Below are 22,998 nucleotides of genomic sequence, written 5' to 3' on the forward strand. Positions count from 1 at the left end.
ACATGGCAGGGATCCAATCAGTCCAGCTCCAGTGCAGCAGAACATCAGCCCTGCACAGTTGCACTCCTGCTTTCAAAGGTGTTGGCCTACAGCTGTACTAGAGAGAAACCTGAGGTACTCACGGCCCCTCTCAGGACGGGTGCCAGCTGCAGTAGGGAGGGTTTCAAGCTGCAGTAGGGAGGGTTTCAAGCCTTTTGTTTCATCGTAGTGGTGAGTCTGTCTAACCCCACCCTACCCAATGAGCACTCCTGACTCCCAGGTCAATGAGGGCTCCTGGCTAAGAGCAGGACTTACAGGGGGCAGATGTGCACCTGGAGATATTTTTGCAAACATATATAAAGGAGGGATTTGAGCAAAGCATTGCTTGAGCAAAGAGCAAGGCCTTTGTTATGCTTATGATTTGTAAGCACAGTCACACCCACAAGTGCGTGTGCAAAGCCCCCTTGTACACAGTGCTCCAGTGCACGTGGGGACTGAAGTACATGTAGAGCTGCACCAGGTTAACTAACGGAGCGATTGGGAAGTGATTTAAATAAACTCGTGCAAAAGTCTGCAAAGGACAAGCTGGTTTTGTTTAAACAAGGCCCATTTTCAAATATTTACTTTAAATCTGTCAGGGACAGAATAAAGCAAAACCACTCAGACTGGAATAAGTGTGTTTCCACAGTGGTCTGCACCATTTTAACTAATCTGGCACACGCAGTTGTACAGACAGCCTCATAGTGAAAGAAGTCTCCCGCCCCAAAATGCTCACAGTCTAAACAGACAATATAGAAAGTGCGGAATGGGAAACTGAGGCACGGTAACTTATCCAACAATGCACAACTGGTGATTGGCAGAGCAAGGAACTGAGTACGGCTCTCCTGATTCTCACTCTAGTGCCTTCGCTGATAGACCACACAGCCACAGTGTAATTACACTAGTCTCCCGACTTATGCGAGGGTTGCGTTCCTGCACACTCCTGCATAACTCGAATTTCACACAAGTTGGGGATGGGGAGCTGGGAATCAGGTGGCAGCCTGGCTCCCGGCTCCTCTGGGCTTGCAAGAGCCAGGCGCAGCTTCTCTCCAGCTCCCCCAGCTGAGGGAAGCGGGGAAGAAGTTACATCACCACATCTGTCTGCCTGCCTGGCTCACCCCCGCCCCCTCACCAGTGGGTAGACAGCCACTGTGAGGGCTTCCTCCCTGCTTCCACCAGCTGGGGGAACCAGGGGCTGGAGCACTTTCAATTTCCACTTAACTCATGTTAATGCGAGTTACGTGCAAATCAAAATTGCGCATACTGGGGGATTACTGCATCGCCAAGTGCTTTCCCAGGCAGCTGTCAAGAGCTGTCACTAAGGTGCCTCAAGCCAGCCAGCCAGCCACAATCATAAGCTACCCTGGAGAACCTTGGCCAGCATACTCGTTGTGTCTTTGACCAGCTTGTTTTCCAGCCCTTGTTGTGTGTGCTAGACGACAACTTATCTGAACTCACCCCCACTTTGCCATCTGTGTGGTGCTGCCGCCTATGGCACATGTGCTAGAAAGATTTCAGAGGAGCTGGCGAGGAGGCGCGAACACAGGGAAAGCTCACTGGCAGGGTATAGCAATGTTCCCGTCCACAGACCAGCCCTGATTTCTCATCTCCCCCTCCAGGAAGGGGCTCCTCTTGCAGCTCCGTACCAGAATGGATACTGTGTTTTTTTTAAAAAGCTACATCATGTGAATTAACTTGCACCCCCCTCGTCTATCCTGCTTCTTCTACCCCACCCTTGCACACAGGAACTGAAAGCACGAAGCCACCAGAAACGAGACCCAAGCAAACCCTTTTCTTTAGTCATACCATGCTCATATTTACTGTTTTCTCCATAGAAACGGTTGTCTGTGGTCGTGGCCAGTAGCCAAGGTGGGTTTTTCTCTTGTGGGAAGGGGATGTTAAATATATAAATGAAGTCATTCATGAAACTCTGCCTTGACCTTCCTTTTATATGGGACAGAACTTGATAGAGTCTCTGATTCAGAAAGGCTCTTAACCCTGTCTGTCCTGGACTCCCCAGTCATAAAGACCGAGAGCCAGTTTTGCTGAAGTGGGATTTTCATAATTCCCCTGGAGTTCTCAGGGGGACGGCAGTGGGAAAGAATTTTAATTGCCCCCGCAGAGGTTACCTGGAGTCTCCCAGGAGGATCTCAGAGAGGCTTTAGCAGAAATTTTGTGACAGTCTTTTACTTCATCAACTGACCTTGGCTTGCAGCCCTCGCTATTTCACTTTGGATGTGACTAATTTTCTCTCCATGACCTCAGCAGCTCACTATTCTGCCACTACATATTCTGAACTGGCTGTGTGGAGTGGGAGTGGAGGACAAACAACAGGAGCTACCATGTGGGGGAGGCAAGGGAGCTAAAACAATTGCTTTCCACTCTCAGAAGACACTCACCAAATTCCCCTTGCTGAGGACAGCCCGGCATACAGGCTTCTCTTCCAATGACCCACACTGCAGTTATCCCAGCACTGAGCACCTCTTTGCCATACAAAGTTGTGCTGCCCTATGCCCAGAGGTATGGGGCTGCCAGCTGGTGGTAAGTGCCATCAGGCTGAAAGGCTCTCCTATGCTTCTGTCCAGGGGAGAGAGGATGTACGGAGCAGTCCCAGTGGACGCTCAGACTGGGGCTTCTCTCTGACATCACTGGTCTGTAAATGGCATTGCTAAAGATGCCCCCTCTTCAAAACTTCTGAGCAGAACCTGATGCATTTCAACGCTCAAGAAGAGTGGAGGGCTGGGAAAGCAGCCACATCCAGGCATTGCACAAGCAGGCTCTGGGCAACATAGCACAGCCAACTGGACTGGAAGCTACACACACATGCAAGTTCTCTGCCTGCTATTCCAGCCTTAAGTAGGCTCTGCTAATCACACACGGGCTTAAAGAAACAGAGAGTATACATGAAGAACTAGACTTAGCCCTGGTTTACACTTAAAATGTCCACTGGCATAGCTACATTGGTCAGGGACATTGAAAAAAACAGACATGGTAGTGACACAGCTATGCAGGCAAAACTGCCACAGGAGATGCACCTTGCCAATCAAAGAGCACTTGTGGGGAGATGGTGTTCCTACAGTGGCAAAACCCCTTTTTCTGCCCACATATGCTGTGTCTGCACTAGGGGGTTAGGCCAGCATAGCTGTGCCAACATGTGGGTCTATGGTGCAGACATAGACTGAGAACTCCCATGTTCATTACACTCATGGAGTTTAGCCAAATGCATAAGGGCCAGAGTTGAAGGATTAATACTGTCCATTATCTCACTGTATCCAGCCTTTCCTGCCTCCCAAAATATAGTGAGTTTGTCTGTTTTCATTTGCAAACACACATCACAACAATTAACCTACAGATCCAGAAATTGCAGATGTGTTAGGGACCATTTGACATTCATCACCTCTAAATCTCCCACCCTTTACAAGCAGCCTTGCTACCAAAGAATATGAAATCTCTTCTGCACAGCACCGCCTCCCTGCAACTGTGGGCCTGTGTCTCCCGTAGCCTACTCTTTCACCCAGGCAACCTAACATTTGCGATGTCCTAACTTTTTGGTGCAGAGACAGTTGCATATCTGTCCTGAGCACACATCCAGATATGCAGTCAATGTGCAGAGAAGAGCCAAAGAAAAGGAGTGGAAAAAGAGGGAAAACTTGGGCAGTTTCTCACGCACTGTGGGTGTGAGCCTGACGTCCTTTCTACCCCATTGCTGTGGGTGCATAGGTTGTGATTGAGGTCAGGCCATGGTTATACCAAAAGGCATCATTAAACACATTGGAATGGAACGGACTATTTATGACTGAATTGCTCACTTTCCACGTGCTTCTTTCGCAGTAACCTTTATGATCTTGTCCTCCTGTCCCCTGCACTGTGAACCCTGGAGACTAGCCAGATGACACATGGCTGTTCTCCCAGGCTTGTGGGGTGTGTCTTCCCCAGATACAATCCCCCTGCCAAAATGCAGTTGAGACGAAAAAGCCATTCCAATAACAGCTGCTAACCCCATCTGACTCAGAGTCTCCCATCTCCAAAGTCTGACAGCCCAGGGCTTTCTCACAGAGGGACAAGAGGTCAGCATGGACCTCAGTGGGGAGCAAAAAGTGAGAGTTCATCACCCCGCTGCCCACACACACCAGCTCCTTTTCCTTCCCCATTTTCCAGGCTTCCCATGGGATGGGCTCAGCAGGCCGAAGAAGCCTGACAGCCAGTGCATACTTACAGAATAGGGCTCTGCATGTGGAACTAAGGAGCAGAGAGAAAGAGGAAGGGAATGAAGCAGCAATTGCACGGCTTCTGACTGCTTTGACCAAAGCTTTCCCTCCAGCTCATGGAGTTCCAGGGATTGTGCAGCTGTTCAGCAGCCTATGTGCTGCGCATGGAGTAATAATTTCCCTTCCCGCCCCCTAGTCCTCTGATAGAAGTACACAATGGGTCAACTACCCCATCTGATCACATACAGAGTCAGTGAAGCAAGGGCAGTTCTGAGCTGCTGGAAGACTCCCTAGCCATGAATTCCAGTCCCTACCCATTGTAACTCTTTCTCTTCTCTACAGCATCAAGGAATTTTGATGTACATTCCAGTCCAGCATAAACTACCTGCTGCCTGGCAGTGTGGCCATCAGATAGCTGCTAATTGAAAAAGAGTGCATGGGAGAAGATATGCTAAGAGCTTAGAAAGGGCTCTATTACAATGAGACATTGTAGTCTAGAGGTCATTGGCCTGAGACACTGCCCTTCTGGGTATCTGAGAGTTACCAACGATAGATAGCAGACAGGTGAAACCCTGACTGTCCCAGGTCAGTAGCAGTAGGGACTGAACCTGCAACCATATAGACTGAAGCCCTGGGCTCTATCACACAAGCTAAAGACCACCTGGATTTTAGCTCAGGCTGTCAAGCAGAGACGTCACTCGCCCTAGGCCATGGGCTCAGTGCCTCCAGGGTTATGTATGTAAGGGAAAATGTGGGAAATTTTGCCTTCCCAAAATTGCCTACATTTCCCACCATGCACCCCAAGCCCTCCAGGTAGCCGAAAAGGATCTGGCTGGGATCAGGATGCTTGGCTTCATGGGGGTCAGGGCCTCAGAGGCAGAAGGAGAGGGACTTTGGTGCAAATGGGCAGGGCTAGGACTTGTCTTCCCCAGCTGGACCTTTGCTTACCACCCATGTTGCCAACTCTGACTGAAACTGTTACAGGCAATATTTTTGCCCCACAACATGATCATAGAGTCATAGAATCATATTACACTATAGCCATGTCTACACGTACACGCTACTTTGAAGTAGCGGCATTAACTTCGACGTTAGGCGGCGAGACGTCGAAGTCGCTAACCCCATGAGGGGATGGGAATAGCGCCCTACTTCGACGTTCAACGTTGAAGTAGGGACCGTGTAGTCGTTGCGCGTCCCGCAACTTCGAAATAGTGGGGTCCGCCATGGCGGCCATCAGCTGAGGGGTTGAGAGATGCTCTCTCTCCAGCCCCTGTGGGGCTCTATGGTCACCGTGGGCAGCAGCCCTTAGCCCAGGGGTTCTGGCTGCTGCTGCGGCAGCTGGGGATCCATGCTGCAGGCACAGGGTCTGCAACCAGTTGTCGGCTCTGTGGATCTTGTGTTGTTTAGTGCAACTGTGTCCGGGAGGGGCCCTTTAAGGGAGCGGCTTGCTGTTGAGTCCGCCCTGTGACCCTGTCTGCAGCTGTGCCTGGCACCCTTATTTCGATGTGTGCTACTTTGGCGTGTAGACGTTCCCTCGCAGCACCTATTTCGATGTGGTGCTGCGCAACGTCGAAGTTGAACATCAACGTTGCCAGCCCTGGAGGACGTGTAGACGTTACTCATCGAAATAGCCTATTTCGATGTTGGCTTCACGTGTAGACGTAGCCTATAACTGGAAGGGACCTTGATGGATCATCAGGTCCAGTCCCCAACCCTCACACCAGGACCAAGCACCATCTAAACCATCCCTGATGGATGTCTATCTAACCTACTCTTAAATATCTCCAGTGATGGAGATTCCACAACCTCTCCAGGCAATTTATTCCAGCATTTAACCACCTTGACAGTTTTTCCTGATATCCAATCTAAACCTCCCTCGCTGCTGTTTAAGCCCATTGCTTCTTGTCCTATCTGCAGAGACCAAGGAGAACAATTTTTCTCCCTCCTTGTAACACTCTTTTAGATACTTGGAAACGGCTGTCATGTCTCACTCCCATGTAGTGTTATTTTCTTAAAATAGCCTATTAAAATCTCCAGGATTACTTTCTGTAGTCACAAGGAGTTTGATGACGATCCTAGATAGCTGGCAACCCCAGCGTACCCTTCCCTCTTCCCCTTTGCCTATTTAGACAATAAGATCTGTGGGGGCCTAGACTTGAAGGATCTGTGCCAGAATTTAACATCCCTATGCAAGAGAATTCAGCACTCCTGTCTCCTGATCTAACTATGGCAGAAAGTGCTACAAAATTATTTGTCTGTGAGGCAATTTCATTCCTCTCTCCTCCACCCGCATACACAAAGACTAGCGTAGGTGAAGGCAGTTTTGGGATCACCTACTGGCAGACACAGTAGGGATTTATTCCATGTGCAGGCATGCCTTGAGGGTGGTATGGCCAAAAGTACTCATTGTTAAAACTAACTCTGCTCCCCTTGGACTCAATGAGGAAACTTTCATTGATTTCAATGGGTGCAAGGTTAGGCCAGTGCTGAATGGTTCTGAAAATACCACCCTACAGTAGGAGGGATGTCTGAACCTCAGAGCAGATGGCAGTGGGACCCGTGGATGTTTCCCCAGCACTCCTCCCATGAGTTTTAGCCAAGGGGGAAGGCGAGAAAGCTCCCACTGACTTATTCATGGGGGTCCTCCCTTTTCCAATAAACCCATTTCTAGTGATCACCAGCAAATGTGGCCTAGCCCAGTAACAGGACCTCCAGACAGACAAAGACCAATGTCAACCATGTGATTCCTCCTGCTGCCATTGCAAGACCTTTGGGTCCCACTTAATATTAAGGGTACCTTGAGAATTAGGGTGAACTGGTGTGATAAGCATGTTACGGACATGAGCTGTACTTGTTATAGAGGATTTTAAGGGCATCAGCAGAAGATTACAAATCATGGTTATAAGTAACCTACTGACCTGTTGGACCTTACACAAACCATCCATTAATTGTTTATTAACCTTTACAAATGATAAATAAAAGTATCCTTAATACCAAATGTGGCCAATCATTGTCTACACTATGGCATGTTCTTGTGGCCTTTGTCTACCCAAATAACAGGGCTTACATTGCTTCTCTTGAGGAGAGCATTGCAGTGTCTGTCAGATATCATTGTTTGGGGACACATACTGCACATTTCCCTCTGTTCGGTTTACTCCCATTACTGCCAGTCACGCATCCTTGGGATCACACAAGCATCCAGCATGATTTCTCACGCAGTCTTATCATCAACGGAAATCCACGGAGTAGGTGCCCAGGTACTCCTTCTTTTGGAGATCCCACTAGATGACTAAGAACCTCTTTAGGGCCTAAATGCCATTTAAAACTTCAGGCCCCTAGTCACTTGGGAAAACTGTAGCAGAACAGGGACCTGAACCCAGCTCTCCAGTGAGCTCCCAACCACTGCACCATCCAGTCTATGCGATACAGGAGAAAGTGGTTTTGCTTCTCAACACAAGGCACAATTTTCCCTCAGGCTGACAAAAGGACTGCAACAGGGGATCTGTAACTCAAATGTCCAGACAATGGAGTCATGCTGCTAGGATTCTATGACCTATGAATAATGTTTAATAGCAAAGGCTCCGTATACTGACTTTGGTAGGTAAGAGTGGGTAGGACAGTGCGAAGAAGATGGGCGAAACCCAGTGAAAATTATCTACATAGTCCAGGAGGTTAATCTTCCATCTTATTCCTCAAGGGCAGAAATATTTACTTTGGCACTGAAAGAATAGCTCATTGTTCTAACACCCAAACAGAGACATTGCTTTGCTCGGCCATTATTAGTTCCATTCCTCGTTAGCAAAAATCAGTATGGAGTCTTTGGTACAAAGTTTAGACTAGAACAGCACGGGAGAAAAAAATAATGTATGCAATTCAGCCTATGCCTTTCTCTCATAACAAGTATGTCTATAGGTGTCCCATCTCAATCATTTCCACCCATCCCTCCTATAAACCACAGCTTTGCCTACAGGATCCAGACAGCAATGTAGTTGACCGTACCACCACCTTGAATCATCTCTGATCTCATCCCAGCTGACCTGTTCAGTGCAAGAACCTGGGGAAAGAAACATTGCTGGATGAAAAGGTAAACAAAACAAAGAAAATCTTGAGACAAGGAAGGCCAGGCAGTTAAGTAGGAAGAAGTCAGTGCCCCCAGTCAGCAGAGTGCTTGGGCAGCTAGCTGCCCAGAAGAGACTCAGGTGCTACCCACCTGACTAGCTGAGCAATCACAGCCGGTAGCATGCATTTCTACTGGTGGTTCACATCCCCATATGCCTTGGTGCACAGAACAAAACAAAATTTATTCCACTCATGGATGGAAAAATTAGAGGGCATATTGGGAGCAGCCGAAACCTTCACCTCTCTCCTGAAAAGACTGGACTTTCCAAAGAACTGTCATCACTGCTTCTTCTAGTGAGTTTCCATTGCCGTGCACCACAGCTCAGCTCAGCTCAGCTCTGGATGCTCAGAGAGTTTCTTTACCCCGAAGAGTTTACGTTTGCATGGAAAAGGCAGACCAAGAGTGGGAGAAATGAAGAATTATTGTTCAGTATTTGTACTGAGGTAGGACCTATGAGCTCTAGCCACTGCCTAGGTCCCCAATGTGCTAGTTGTTGTACAAAGCCAGGAAAAAAAGAAGTTCCCTCCACCCCAAACAACTTACAATGGCCATTATCCCCATTCTACAGGTTAGCTGTACTATATGCCCATCAAACGAACATGCTCTATTTCTATAGCTCCACTGCCAGCATCAGCCAGCTACCAAGACACTTCAGTGCAGAGAACCTTCCTCTTTATAAATCAGTCTCCCCATCCTGTGTCAATACTATCTATTACTCAGGGTTCCCATGGTAATACATCAAAGTGTAACAAACCCTGGATTGGGCTGTACACGCTATTCCCACCTGCTGAGCACTGAGAGATCAAGACGGATGCAGGACCCCCAGAGTAGGGCAAATGGCAACCCTGGGGCAGGCATGTGTCCTGATCTCACAGTACAAGCTACACAAGAAGAAAATATTCAGGGAAGTGTTTAAAGGCCGGAATGGATCTCTGTGAGCATTCAATTGCCTTTCCATACAACACAAGCCATCACATTCACCTACTCTTACTAGCAGTGGTGAAAATTATTCTTCGCTGCTAGGGAAATAAATTCCACTGAACCCTGAATTGATTGCTTTTAAAAACATCCCACCAGGATTATTTTTCATTAAATCTTCTGAAGAGACAGCCTGGAGTCGTACAGTGGGATGGGCAGTGCAGTCCCAAAGCTGGTAATTTACATATTCCAAAAGCATGTGAGGCAAAGCAAGACACATCGGCGAATGCTGATATTGAGGGAAAGAGAGTGGGTCTTAGAGGAAAACCCCAGGGGTTCTGATTTTGTTTTAACTATCTCTCGCTCCCTGGTTCCATGAGTAACTAGGCCAAATTCTGCTCTCTGAAACCTAGGGGGCCACCCATTAAAAAGATCTGTTGAACTGAGAAGTTGCTCTGGAAGTGCTGTAACTGCACATCATGTCATAGCTCAGGAAGTGTTGATGCAAAAACATAGGATTTTGTACTCTGTATTGATGGGGATATTGGCCCCTTCTGCATCAAATGGAGTGCTCTCGAGTATGTTATTTACCAGACAGGAAAGGTTTAAATTGTTCCAGCCAATGTCACCCTTTCCGATTTCCAGTCACTTGCTCCTGTGGGTTTGTGACATACACAGATAATGTTATGCAAAGGCCAAAGGCAAGGTCCCACCACCACCACACAAACACACCTGTAATCAGATCCCAAAAGAATTCCAGTGGCAAAAACCCCGCATTTCTTATCTGAGTGAGCCTGAAGGTAGGGTCACTGACCTCAACAGGACATTGACATCCCTGCCATCCCACCAAGTCAGGTAAACAAAAGCCCTCTGCACGAAGGGCATTTCACGAAGGGCATTTCACTGCAGCGCATGATTTTTTTCACACACCCTGGGTAACCCCACAGGACTGAAATTTGAAAAAAAAAAAAAAAAAATCAGACTGCCAGGAACCAAATGAGCAAATGGGATTTTAGAACCTGAAGCTTCAAGATGGAAGAGTAAGTGATACCGTATTATAGAATCTTTTAAAACATGGTGGATTCCACATTGAAGAACAATAGCACTGCCTGAATTCTAGCCTACAGACCATGATTAGCAATGCAGGAATGGTGATGTATTAACTGGATTCTGATGTATAGGCCTTATAGCATTGCCTGTATTGCAATGCTTTAAATCGCTTAGCATTAGTAACAGAGAGGTAGTCGTGTTGGTCTGTATTCCAACAAAATCAAACCAACAGTCCCGTAGCACTTTAAAGAGTAACAAAATGATTTATTAGGTGATGAGCTTTCATGATCTGAAGAAGTGGGTCTGTCCCACAAAAGCTCATCACCTAATAAATCATTTAGTTAGTCTTTAAAGTGCTACATGACCGCTGGTTTGTCTTGAGCAGCACTGTCATCCATTAACCCCCTCAGCACTTCAAGGATTTTAGCATACAGGCCTTCTAACAGTATGCGCACTGCAGTGCATTAGCATCATTTGCATCACTTGCAGAGCATAACTATTTGCATTACTTTGTTGTATATCACAAATTCTTTCAACTTCTTCAGGAGGGCCAAACAGACTGCTTCAGTGTTTGGTCTTCATCATCACATGTGAGTCAAGGCCCTTCACAACTGAGTAGCCCCTAGATACCTTTTAGACCTAAGGTTCTAGAATTCAGAACCTTTGAAAGGTAATGAAGTTTTGTTTCCATTGGTAGGAGGGTAAGAGCTGGACAATGAATAATAAATACTAATAATATCACTTTGCTCTTGCAAGGAGGAAAATTTCATAGAGATAAGAGAGGTATCTTGTCAAAAAGGTTCTGACATTTTCACAAAACCCCACAGATTAGTTTTTGGGGAAATTTATCTCTAATTTCAGTCTTCAAGATTCTGCTCTCATTGAGAGTGATGTAAACCATGAGGGACCACCCAAAGGTTAAAAACATTACACCAGTTTAGAACTGGCATAAGGGACACCAAAATGAGGCCTAAGACTTTTTATAGTACTAATGAGTCGTGACATTAAGAATCCAGGAGCTCAGCAATAGTTCTTAATTCACGTATTTCTACACCACCTAATTCTACAGAACTCTCCTGAGCCCTTGACACTCAGGGCAGAGATGAGCACATGCTGACCTGTGCTTTGGCTCACAACACTCTGCACAGCAAGTGCAGAAAGGTGAAGAGAATGTGCTTCTCAGCAGCACCTGGTGGAATTGAAGCTGAAGCGGTACTTTCTTTATGGCTACTCTTTACCTTATAGAAGCAACCACCAAGCTCAGAGCTTCCTTGCATCGGGCATGGTGCACGGACATAGTGTGACAGCCCCTGCCCTAAAAAGCTTACAGTTAAGACAAAGGCTGTGAAGTGTGTGTAGAGCACACAGTAATAAAGTCTCCTACCCATTATCATGCAACTGAGACAGGAACAGAACCCCGGTGTCCTGTGACCCAGTCCAGTGTCCCATCCCCTGCTTCTGTAACTGTCCACAGGTGGACTCAAACCTGGGACCTCTGAAGCTTAGTGCAGGAGCCTCTACAGGCTGAGCAAGAAGCTAGCTACTGCTAAGCCAAGGCCATAGAGGAGACTTGTTCTGGCTCTCTGTTAAGTGGTCTAAGTGCCAATACATGCAACAGCAACGAAGGGTCCTGTGGCACCTTACAGACTAACAGAAAAGTTTTGAGCATGAGCTTTCGTGAGCACAGACTCACTTCATCAGATGCTGGTCTTGGAAATCTGCAGGGCCAAGAGTCCAAGACCAGCATCTGACGAAGTGAGTCTGTACTCACAAAAGCTCATGCTCAAAACTTTTCTGTTAGTCTATAAGGTGCCACAGGACCCTTCATTGCTGTTACAGATCCAGACTAACACGGCTACCCCTCCGATACTTGAATACATGCAACAGTGACCCACATCCAGTAGGCAAGTGAGTTACACTTCTTACTGAAAATATGAGTGATTTTGACTTGCTGACCAAACCCTTCCTCCCACTAGGCTCATTTACCACCATCCAGCTCTGGGGTTTGCTTGCTTTACTAGCACCATTCAGGGTTGGCAGGAATAACTGCACTCCATGGACATGGAGGGACACAGTCCAACTCCCACTGATTTCAAAGGGAACAAGTCCAGAGAAATTGAAGCTCTGGGACAGGCTAAGTGACATGGTGGTAACAGAATGCAATAAAATTGATTGCACCTTGGGGAGCTCATGTACTTCATGGAACAGTAATGTTATAGTTAATGGCTAGATGCACGGCAGCTGCCAAGTTTCTGATACAACGGTCTACAGCGCTAGGAAATTCTGGGAATGAATCCACATGGTATTCAGGAGGGAAAGCTCACATTCCTCCATTGGCCAGAGCCGGATTAGTCAGCAGGCTTCAGGGAGACAGGTGGGCATCCTATGAATGCAAAGTCACTCCTGGGAAGGGTAAACGGAACCTTCCACAGATGACCAGTGAGCTCAGATAGGGCGGCATGTAATCCTCCCAGCCCAGGCTCCAGAGGTGGGTGTGAAACTCTGTCTGCAAATGAAAGGATTTTGCTTGGGAGCATCTGGATTTCATGCCACAAACCCATTTGCCAGCATGACGCAAATGGTTGTTGATTTAACTGTTTTAGGGGATGCAGAGAGCTTGATAGCCAGGCCTCCTGCCTCCTGTAGCCAGCGTGACCACTGGGTGATGCCTGACAAGTCACTTGACCTCAGAGTCTCTGTCTGTAAAATGGGACTAACACCACTTACCTATCTGAAGTGGGTCTGTCCCACGAAAGCTCATCACCTAATAAATTATTTTGTTAGTCTTTAAAGTGCTACTGGACTGCTTATGTGTTTTGATAGTATATAGACTAGCAAGGCTTTCTCTCTGTTACTACCTCACAGGGTTAACCCGTGAATAGATGAAAAGTGCTCCTTTGAGATCCCTTCAGAAAAGGGTGTCAGAGAGACAGAGAGAGAGAGAGTGTGTGTGTGTGTGTGTGTGTGTTGGGAAGCAGATTTGGTCCAAGCCCTACCTTTCTCCTCACTCATTTGTACAGAGGAAAGGAAGGTGTCAGAGAGCCCTTGGCCTGAAGTAACAGTTCCTCTAGTACCACTCAATTTTGTTCAAAGCCAAGCCAGAGGCCACAACATGCATGTGGCTGTGGCCCTTCACAACCTTCCAGACAAAGGGTGCTGGGGACGCTTATGGACCAGGTTACCTTCTGCCCTGTGGAGATGTGCAAGGACACGGACACACACAGAGGCCTAGACAATACAGGGTGGGGAGTGGATAGCTGCTTCCCAGATAACTTGCCTCACTCCCCCGCTGGAGGAGGCTTGCTGTTGACATTCAGATATCAGCACAACAATGTTGCCTGTGAACAATCCAGCACTAGGGTAGTACTAGAGATAGGGAGCAGGTGGGGGAGCGGGGATGTCACTCTGGGAAGCCTAAAGATCCATGCAGACTCCTCCAGCACCGTGTGACCCAATCCTCTGGCATGCCCGCCTGCTAGTGTGTCCTGGGAGCCCACATAGTTCGTGTGCAAAGCTGGTCACATGCCATATGGGCATGTCTCTTCCCCACCCCCAACTCATTCCTCATGCCTGTCAGCTATGAACTGAACAAGTGAGTAATGGTGCAAAAAGCTGGGGGTGGGGTTTGAGATAACAACGGGATTGGAAGGGTATTACACAACGGGAGAGGCCATTGTGGATCTGCAGGCTCTTAGGGAAAGATGGGAAGGTGACAGCATTTTTAATCCCTAGGTCTGTCCTTGTCCTCGGAAATTGCACTGAGATACTCATCTGCAGCTTAAGTCCCCCCACTGCTCTGTAGCTCAACAGCTAATCCCTGACTGTGCAGCCTGACCCCCTGCCAGTTGCCAAAGCCTCTCCACCCACTGAGTAGCACTGCCAAACCCAGCTTGCTCTTTTCTCATGCTCCAGTAAACACATGTTTTTATCTGCCTCACTTCTTCATTGCAAGTTCTCTCCCCCAACCCCAGTATGTAGCACCCAGTGATGGTCACATCAAAATATGACTGATTAATAGATAAATTACCCACTATCCTGGTCACTGGAGATGACAAAAATCTGAGGATTTGGGAAAATGCCTAAAACCAGGAGCATTTAGAATAGGGCCAATAAGCTGAACCTGTTCACAGACAAAGCTCCACAAGGCAGATCACAGCTTCCCTCATCTTTAATCAAAAGACACAAGCCACAATGCCTGTTCACGTCTTGAGCAAGAGGCAGCAGTGCATGTCTGGGCATGCAGTCACCACAGACTACATCTCCTTGGTCAGGTCGGTCTACACTGGGCCCAAACATAAGAGGAGTAATAATTTCAAATTCAATCCTGTGGCTGCCTTGCATGTATCAATGAGTCCCTGACCTGATAAACTATCAAGGGAGCAATAATTCTCTCTGACTGAAGAAATGCTTTAGATTCTTCTGTCCCCTATCTTCTTTATTTCATGGCGCTCAGCTGTCATCCTCTTTTCTGATGATGATACTCAGAGTTCAGATTTTGATGCTTTGAAAACTATATTATTATTATTATTCTGTATTGTCTGTATTGCATTAGCACCATTCATGGAGCAGGATGTCACTGGGTTAGGTGCTGTACAAACACAGAACCAGCAGATGATCTCTGTCCAAGAGGGTGGATCATGACCAGTGCTCCCTGTAAGCTGTAAACCAAGCACTTAGGCAGCCACCCAGGAAAGATTCAGGTGCCGCCCAGATGATTAGCAGAACACCCACAGCCACTCAAATCTGGCAGCATGTGTTGTGCACATCTGCACATACCTTGGTACACATAACAAAATTTATTCCACCCATGGAGGGAAAAGGTTAGAGGGATCATGACTCAGTTCTAGCCTAAATTTTTGGTGAGTCCTTCTAGACAAAGAAGGGAAAAAATAAAACCAGCTGTTAAGAGTAGAGGCCTTTCTATTACCCCCGCCCACCAGTTGCAATTAATTAATGAAATGGTAAAGGAAATCTGATGAAACAACCTGAACGCTGTTGTCCATATTCAGCAGCCAGTGGAAGCTGCATTTTGAAAGCTTTTTAAACCACAATTGTACAGAGATGAACATAGTACAGCAGTTTTATGAAGAAGTTGATTTGTAGGTTAATTAAACAGCACAATATTCTGTTGTAAACACTTGAGATTCAATAACTGCAGAGAAAATAAAATTCTAGCAGGGGTTGCTAGTGAATCAAATGAATCAAAATGACAAGCTATAGCTGCATATGTTATTGATAGAAGTTCATTATCACAGAGCGGGGTGGTTGGGGGGGAATGCTCAAAAAATACCAGTCTCATAACAGTGCTAGGTACTACCATTATAGTGCACAGTATTGTTATAGCCGTGTTGGTGCGAGGACATTACAGAGATGTGAGTCAGATAATATCTTTTATTGGACCGACTTGTGCTGGGGAGAGAGGGAGAAACTTTCAAGCCTGCACAGCGCGTTTACAAGACGTTAATGAAAGTTATCGTCTCACCCACTTCCTCTTGCAGGTCTTATCATTGGTAACTTATTACAAACAGGACAAAGCAGCCTGATGTCTGGTGGATGCTCTTTTGCAATAAAGTGACTGGCAGAGACCAGACCCAACAATAGGTGATCCCTGGGTACATACCCGAGAGAAAGAGAATTAGATAAGATTGTAAACTGCCTATTCTTTTCTGATGTCATTTCTTTTTAATTATAGTCACTTGCACTGGGTAGACTCTGCAATCATCAAGCTTATCCCTAGGCTCTGTTAGTCTGATGAACACTTCCCAGTCATCAACTTTTCAGTTGCAAACTGTGTGTTCCTGTCAAGTGTTTTCATGCAAAGCTATTCCCAGTATCCCCCATTGCCAGCAGCCAGAAAAAGAGCAAGAAGGGTTTCCTACACAATCCACCTCCAAGATGCTGCTCCTGCACCTCCAGGGAACAACCACCAAGGGAGAGAGCACTCACTCTCATGACACCATCAGTCATTAAGGCCTCCATCCAAAGGCCACTGAAGTCAAAGGCTAGAGACCAGCACATCATGAAAGTGACTTTCCCAGACAAACTGAAAATATCATTATTCTCATAGTTCCCCACTACAAGGACTCCCAGGGTGCTACAGAATGCACCTGGCTGGCTGGACAGCCTGTATACATCACCATATAGCAGCACAGCAGTGAGGAGCTTATGTGAGCCTAGAGAGGAGTCTGAGGCACACTATCCTGGAAAGTATTGGAGGGGTAGCCGTGTTAGTCTGGATCTGTAACAGCAACGAAGGGTCTTGCGGCACCTTATAGACTAACCTTATAGACTATCCTGGAAAGTCAACTCGACCAGGGAAATTAACCTCTCTCCTTGCAAGGTGTGAGGATTAAGGGAGGTCAATGAGAGAAACTCTCCTGTTGACCTTCCCCAGTAGCGGCTGTCGAGTTAGCCGAGCATAGATCCATCAATTCTAACTACGCAATTGCCACAGCTAGAATTGCGTATCTGTGGTTGACTGACTTTGACTAGTGTAGACGTAGTTCAAGGGCTGCCCACAGAGTCTTAGGTGCAGCCTCTTTAGGCTATTGCTCCCAACGACCATCACGCAGCATGGCTGGGCGGCTTGAATTTGTATTTGGTGCCATATGCTGGGATCTGTAGTCCCTGGGGCCCACGCCTCCCCAGTAAAGACAAAGATGAATGCAATCCCTTTATTCCCACCACATCAGATGCAAAGTTGAGGCTGCTGACAAGTTGCCAGTGGGTCCCTGGTTTGCACATTATAGAGCTGTAGCATCAGGACTAAAAATGGGGGAAGTCATCAGCAACCTCTTCCCTCTAAGAGGGAGAGACAGGTGTTGGGGAGAGCTCAGGGATTCAGCAGCATCTGAAGGCCTTGGAGCTTCATCCAGTTTGACACCAGTGTAACTGAGAGCAGTCTATCCCCGGGCCACCCATATAAATTTGACATACTACGATGTAGGCTTGCAGTGTAATCATCTTTGCTGATGGTGAACCTGGAAATGCTGTTCATGGAGCAATTCCATGGCACTGCTGTTATATCTTAAGTCCAAGAATTTCAAAGCATGTTAGGAACATGTGAGTTCAGCCCCACACCAGTCATGTCACAGACTAGGCAGCAAGAAAATCCTGAATTGCTTAGCTGTGCAAGCTGCAATTCTGCTTATCGCAAAATTTGGGACAAAGTTTTTCTGTGCAGAAAAAAGTAAGACTCCTCTACAGGAGGTTTTCATTGCACATGAAAAGTTCTGCATAGTATATGGACCATCCTCTGCCTACACTTGGGCAACCCTACTGCCCTTTGCTGACCTCATTGGGGTTATACATGTGTAACTCACAGTGACATCCATCTATTTTTCTCCCTATGGAATAGGGATGAGATATACTAACACCCATGCTAGAATCCAATTTAAAATCCACTTACCTAACGACCCGACTGAACCACAATTCTAATCCCCATCTTCCCTGAAATCTCCCTCTAATCTGATAAAACACCAGGCGGCATGTACTCTTCTGAATGGGCACCTGCAATCCTCATCACTAGTAAGAGTAATGATGAACGGCTATTAAGAGGTAGCCTGGACTGGGGCAGAGAGAGAGGTGAATGTCCAGGTCATTTATCTATCTACGAAGCATTTGTACCCCCATGCTCACCACCCTCCCATCCTCCACAGAGTTTCAGACTACTTCTGAGCTCTGGAGACAAGTCTTGTTTCAGCATAACTACTTCGCCCAGCAGTGCCCAGTCCCAGCCCATTCTCTGACGCCCACACCCTGGGTTGGAATATGATGATGGTTCTGTTGCACTTGTTTATACCTTCTGCCCAGCTCTGACCACACTGTTACAAAATGTGATTCCAGCAAAGGGCTAAGGAACAGAACATGAATGGTTCAGAATGGAGGTGACCATACCCCAGTCTCTCCAAGAGACCAGTTCAATGCTGGTTGAAGTCAATGGGAGTCTTTGTGAGGCCTCCTACAAGTACAGGAACCCCCAAAGAGTATTATAGGAACCCCCTGGAAGAATGAGCATGAAGAACAAAATCCTCTTGGTTCCAGGGACAAGGCCACCCTGATGAAGTCAGCTTTAAGGCTGCAGCAGGGCCTCAGGAAATCCCCCATCTGAACTGGGCCTGGAGACTGGAATGCCTGCCTGCACCAAAACACACCCTGAGGTCACAGCTGGGGATCAGTATCCACTGGGGAAGCCGTATATCCCTAGGAAGACTGACATGCCCAGCCTGGGGTTCAAAGTGGAGCATTAAGTCTCCTGTGCTCTCAATTTCCCATGCCATTATGTCAAACTTGTCATTAAAGAGCAGAGCAGTGAGTTTTCCCAGTTGAATTTGAGCTTGTGACACCCTCCTACAAGGTTCATTATAAGCTTCCACAATGCCTGTAATGATCCAGGCGTGAGGGACACTGAGTCAAAGGTCTGGGAGCAAAAGTGGTGTTTCTACCACTCACGAGAAAGCAGCCTGGTTGCAAGAGAGTGGAGTCCCAACCTCAGTAACTGAGCAGAGCAGAATGCTGCCATCCTCCCCAGAGAGATCCAGGCTCAGTACTTACTGAAAAAGGGACGGAAGAGTCTTCTAATTGTCCAATAAGTTGCTCTAACAATTGCACCCAGATGCTCAGGTAGCATAAATAGGCGTCCCACCAATGAAATCGATAGATCAATCCCAGTTTACACCTTCTGAGGATCTGGCCCTTTAAGTATTGCTGCCTATGAACATCCATACAGCATACATAATACTAACCTCCCAACAATTCTGCTAGACAGAGCCTCCCTTCTCCAGCTGAGAAACACACAGCCTCCAAGCCAAGGGAAAAAACAGCAGGTTCAGGTAAATATTACAGTCCCGTCATGTTTAGCTAGTTTAACTCTGCTTCTGGAAAAGCCATCAGTGCGCTCCAGTCTGACTTGCTGAGATTGCTGTTTGGGGTTATTTATTTTCCCTGCCTCCAAGATGTTCTGTCTGCTGAAGAGCCCCCTTAATTAATGGATTCAACTGATTTAAATATAGGAGTGCCCCGATATACCACAAGGGAACAATCTTCTTCTTGCTGAGAAGCAGACACTTTTTTCTCTGTGAAATAAACAGCCCATGGAGTTTGGAATTAGACTAATCCAATTGCCATGGTGAAAAATCAATGAACTGAGCTCCCTGAAACAAAGAGTCCTGCCTCTCTGCCTTGGCTAGACAGGTACAGACTTACCTTATGAGGTTCTGTAAGCCTTGCTTGCTGGAATTCCTTCTCAGGATTGCACTGGTCATTGTAGGAGAGGTTGATTGCAGGGCAGGCTCACAGACCCTGGCTGCTAAAGCTCCTTTTCCTACTTTCTTTTATCCTTTTCCTTTTTTTTATATATATATATATATATATATATATATATATATATATATATCCTCTCCCTCTCTGTCTCTTTTCAGGAAGTTCTGCAGCTGGTTTCCTTTTGTTTCTCTAAGCCTCCTGTCCAACCCCCCTCTTGTCTCCTCCACCTCTACCTCCTCCTCCTTCCCAGCCTAGTGGAAATGTCAGAGAAAAATCTTTCAGAGAGCAGCTTTGTAGTTGGAGGCAAAGCAGGGTCCCCTCCCTGCTCCCATCTGACTGCTGAGTGAGCTCAATGCAAAGCTTAAAGCTCTCCTTGGCACTCAGGCTATCCTTCTGTGTGGTGTGGCTATCTATCTCTCCCCTGTTAGGCTCCTTCTGGTTTATGCTTCTTTGTTTCCTCATCTTCTTCCTTCTCTTGTTCCCCTCCCCCATTTCTCATTTTCCTTCTCTTTTTCTTCCCTTTCCAATCTGTTTCTTTCTGCATTAATTAATTGCATAAATTAGGCACCAAAGCCACGCAGGGATGCAAAACCTGATGAGAGAGACAAAAAGCTGGAAAGATAGCAGAGGATGGATTTACAACTCTTGAGCCAGACCTGGAGCTTTCATAAATCAGCAGTTATCCTTTAAAAATCAGTGGAGCCACTACAGTTTGCACCAGCTGAGAATCTGACCAAAGCTTCCATAGTATAAATTTACTCTTCAAAATTAATTGCAAATCTCAGCAATTTGCAAAGGGCTTGCAACACTTTGTGTTAAAAATACTGGATCAAGGAATAATGTGCAATGTGATACTGTTTGCTTCAGACTGATTCTCGTTACTGAGGAAGCTGTGCAGAACTAATGGACAGAGCACTAGTCTGGGACAGCTAGGTTCTCTTCCCACTACAGACTTGCTGAGTGAACTTGGGTAAATCACTGCCCCACTCTGTGCCTCAGTTTCTCCATCCATAAAAGGGGTGGTGGTGAGACTGGCCACCTTCATAAAGTGCTTTGCAGTCTACTGAAAACTGCTTCTTCAGAGTGAGATGCCATTCCTATTCTGTGAACTGAGTGGCTTTGGCTAGGGCTCTGGACTGTGCCTCAGAAGATGATGTGCATTCTACTTCTGGCTCCGGCTCTATCCCACTGAGTGGTGGTGGACGAGTTACTGTGTCCAGGTTTGCTCTCCCACTATGAGTCACTCTTGTCCATTTTGATTATAAACTCAGTGGGGCATGGAGTTTGTGTTCAGTCCTTTTGTTGAGTGCATCGATAGGCCACTATGGCCGCGTCTACACGTGCACGCTACTTTGAAGTAGCGGCGCCAACTTCGAAATAGCGCCTGTCACAGCTACACTTGTTGGGCGCTATTTTAAGTTGAAATCGACGTTAGGTGGCGAGACGTCGAAGTCGCTAACCCCATGAGGGGATGGGAATAGCGCCCTACTTCGAAGTTGAACGTCGAAGTAGGACACATGTAGACGATCTGCGTCCCGCAACATCGAAATAGCGGGGTCCGCCATGGCGGCCATCAGCTGAGGGGTTGAGAGACGCTCTCTCTCCAGCCCCTGCGGGGCTCTATGGTCATCGTGTGCAGCAGCCCTTAGCCCAGGGGTTCTGGCTGCTGCTGTGGCAGCTGGGGATCCATGCTGCATGCACAGGGTCTGCAACCAGTTGTCGGCTCTGTGGATCTTGTGTTGTTTAGTGCAGCTGTGTCTGGGAGGGGCCCTTTAAGGGAGCGGCTTGCTGTTGAGTCCGCCCTGTGACCCTGTCTGCAGCTGCTCCTGGCACCCTTATTTCGATGTGTGCTACTTTGGCGTGTAGACGTTCCCTCGCAGCGCCTATTTCGATGTGGTGCTGCCCAGCGTCGAAGCTGAACGTCGACGTTGCCAGCCCTGGAGGACGTGTAGACGTTATTCATCGAAATAGACTATTTCGATGTCACTACATTGAAATAAGCTATTTCGATGTAGCGTGCACGTGTAGACGTAGCCTATGATGCAAAAAAGAGAGAAATGTATCCCTGGGAGCATAGAGTTAGCAGCCAATATGCTATGGCTATGTCTACACTACAGTGATCTTTCAAAAGAAGTCCTTCCGGAAGATCTCTTCCGATCGAAAGAGAGCGACCACACACAAAAAGCAGACCGAGAGATTGATCCACTCTTTTAACAGACTGTGTCCACACAGCCCCCACTCTTTTGAAAGAACAGGCCAGAGACTGAAAAATCAGGTGCCATGAGGACTGCTTTTACTAAAAAAGGGCCTGCGGAACATCTATGCACATTTTCCTGAAATGGGTTTGGAAGAGTGCTTTTGAAAGGAGCGCTGCATTCTTTCCATTTAATTTCAAAAGAATACTTTTTGTGGGTGTAGACACTCCACTGGATATTTCGAAAGAGCCCCTTCTTTTGCAAAATATTTCAGAAGAACTTGCTAGTGTAGACGTGTGTGTGGACATACTATTTCAGAATAAGTTTTGCTTATTTTGGGGCTTCCCTGTAGTATCGATGCGTCATTCTGAAGTAGCTAATTTTTTAATAGTAACTCCAGAATAAGCTATTCCTGAATAACCCTATAGTTTAGACATACCCATAGTGGGCAGGCATGTAACCACCTGGCCTCAGTTTCCCCATCTGTGCAAAGGGAATATCGATCCCCATCTGTCTAAATGATGTATTGAGAGAATTAGATAAAATGTTCCTATTATCAGGACTACCATGTATTGAGATTGTTACTTTCCACTCTCACAGCATCTCACAAAATGTGCATGTTTTCTTTGGGTGAGTAATGCTGAACTACTCACTGTAGTTTTGTTGTTTGAAATGTAGATCGCTGCTTATTGTTCACTTAACAAATGAAGAAATATTCATGAAGAGAAACCTCATTTAAATAAGTACAGACGGGTATTAAATGTGAACAAAAACACACTTTAAAAATGGGGTTCTCTCTTAATTCTTAATGTATTTCACAAACAGCCCCAACAATGAGAAATAATAGAACACCTTGGTGGCTCTTGCTCTAAGCTCACAGATGGATTTTGTGCTGGAATACATTTATTTTTCACCTCTAAATTCTGTGACATGAGGTAGAACTAGAAGAGTGATCAGCAAAAGCCTCTACCGAAGTCCCTCGAGTTATGCGAAGGTTGCGTTCCCGCACACCCTCACATAACCCGAATTTTGTATAAGTCGGGGGGGGGGCAGCTTTTTTCCTTGGCAGAACACATGTTCTGCAGCTGGGGAAGCAGCTGCAGCTCCTTTTGAAAGGTAAGTCCTGGAGTTGTGGGGGCAATCGGGGAGGGTTAAGTCTGGAGGTGGGTTGGGGCCATGGGAAGGGGTAGGGGGGTTAAGCCTAGGGTGGGTTAGGTCTGCAGAGGGC

The 22,998-nt window shown here is 46.8% G+C and overlaps 1 protein-coding gene across 2 annotated transcripts in view; it reads right to left on the minus strand.

The window, feature by feature from the left end:
• LSP1 (lymphocyte specific protein 1) overlaps positions 1-22,998 on the minus strand; it is a 95,676-nt gene that overhangs the window by 52,060 nt on the left and 20,618 nt on the right. The window contains exon 1 of one of the 2 annotated variants that reach the window (XM_074997824.1): positions 19,519-19,791. The exons of the other annotated variant lie outside the window; for it this stretch is intronic. Within the exon in view, the coding sequence (XP_074853925.1) occupies positions 19,519-19,577 (59 nt within the window). The 5' untranslated portion in view covers positions 19,578-19,791. Of the gene's footprint in view, positions 1-19,518; positions 19,792-22,998 lie in introns of those variants that run through there. 2 annotated transcript variants of the gene reach the window in all.

This window comes from Carettochelys insculpta, chromosome 6 (genome assembly GCF_033958435.1).
Source record: "Carettochelys insculpta isolate YL-2023 chromosome 6, ASM3395843v1, whole genome shotgun sequence".
Taxonomy (NCBI): domain Eukaryota; kingdom Metazoa; phylum Chordata; order Testudines; family Carettochelyidae; genus Carettochelys; species Carettochelys insculpta.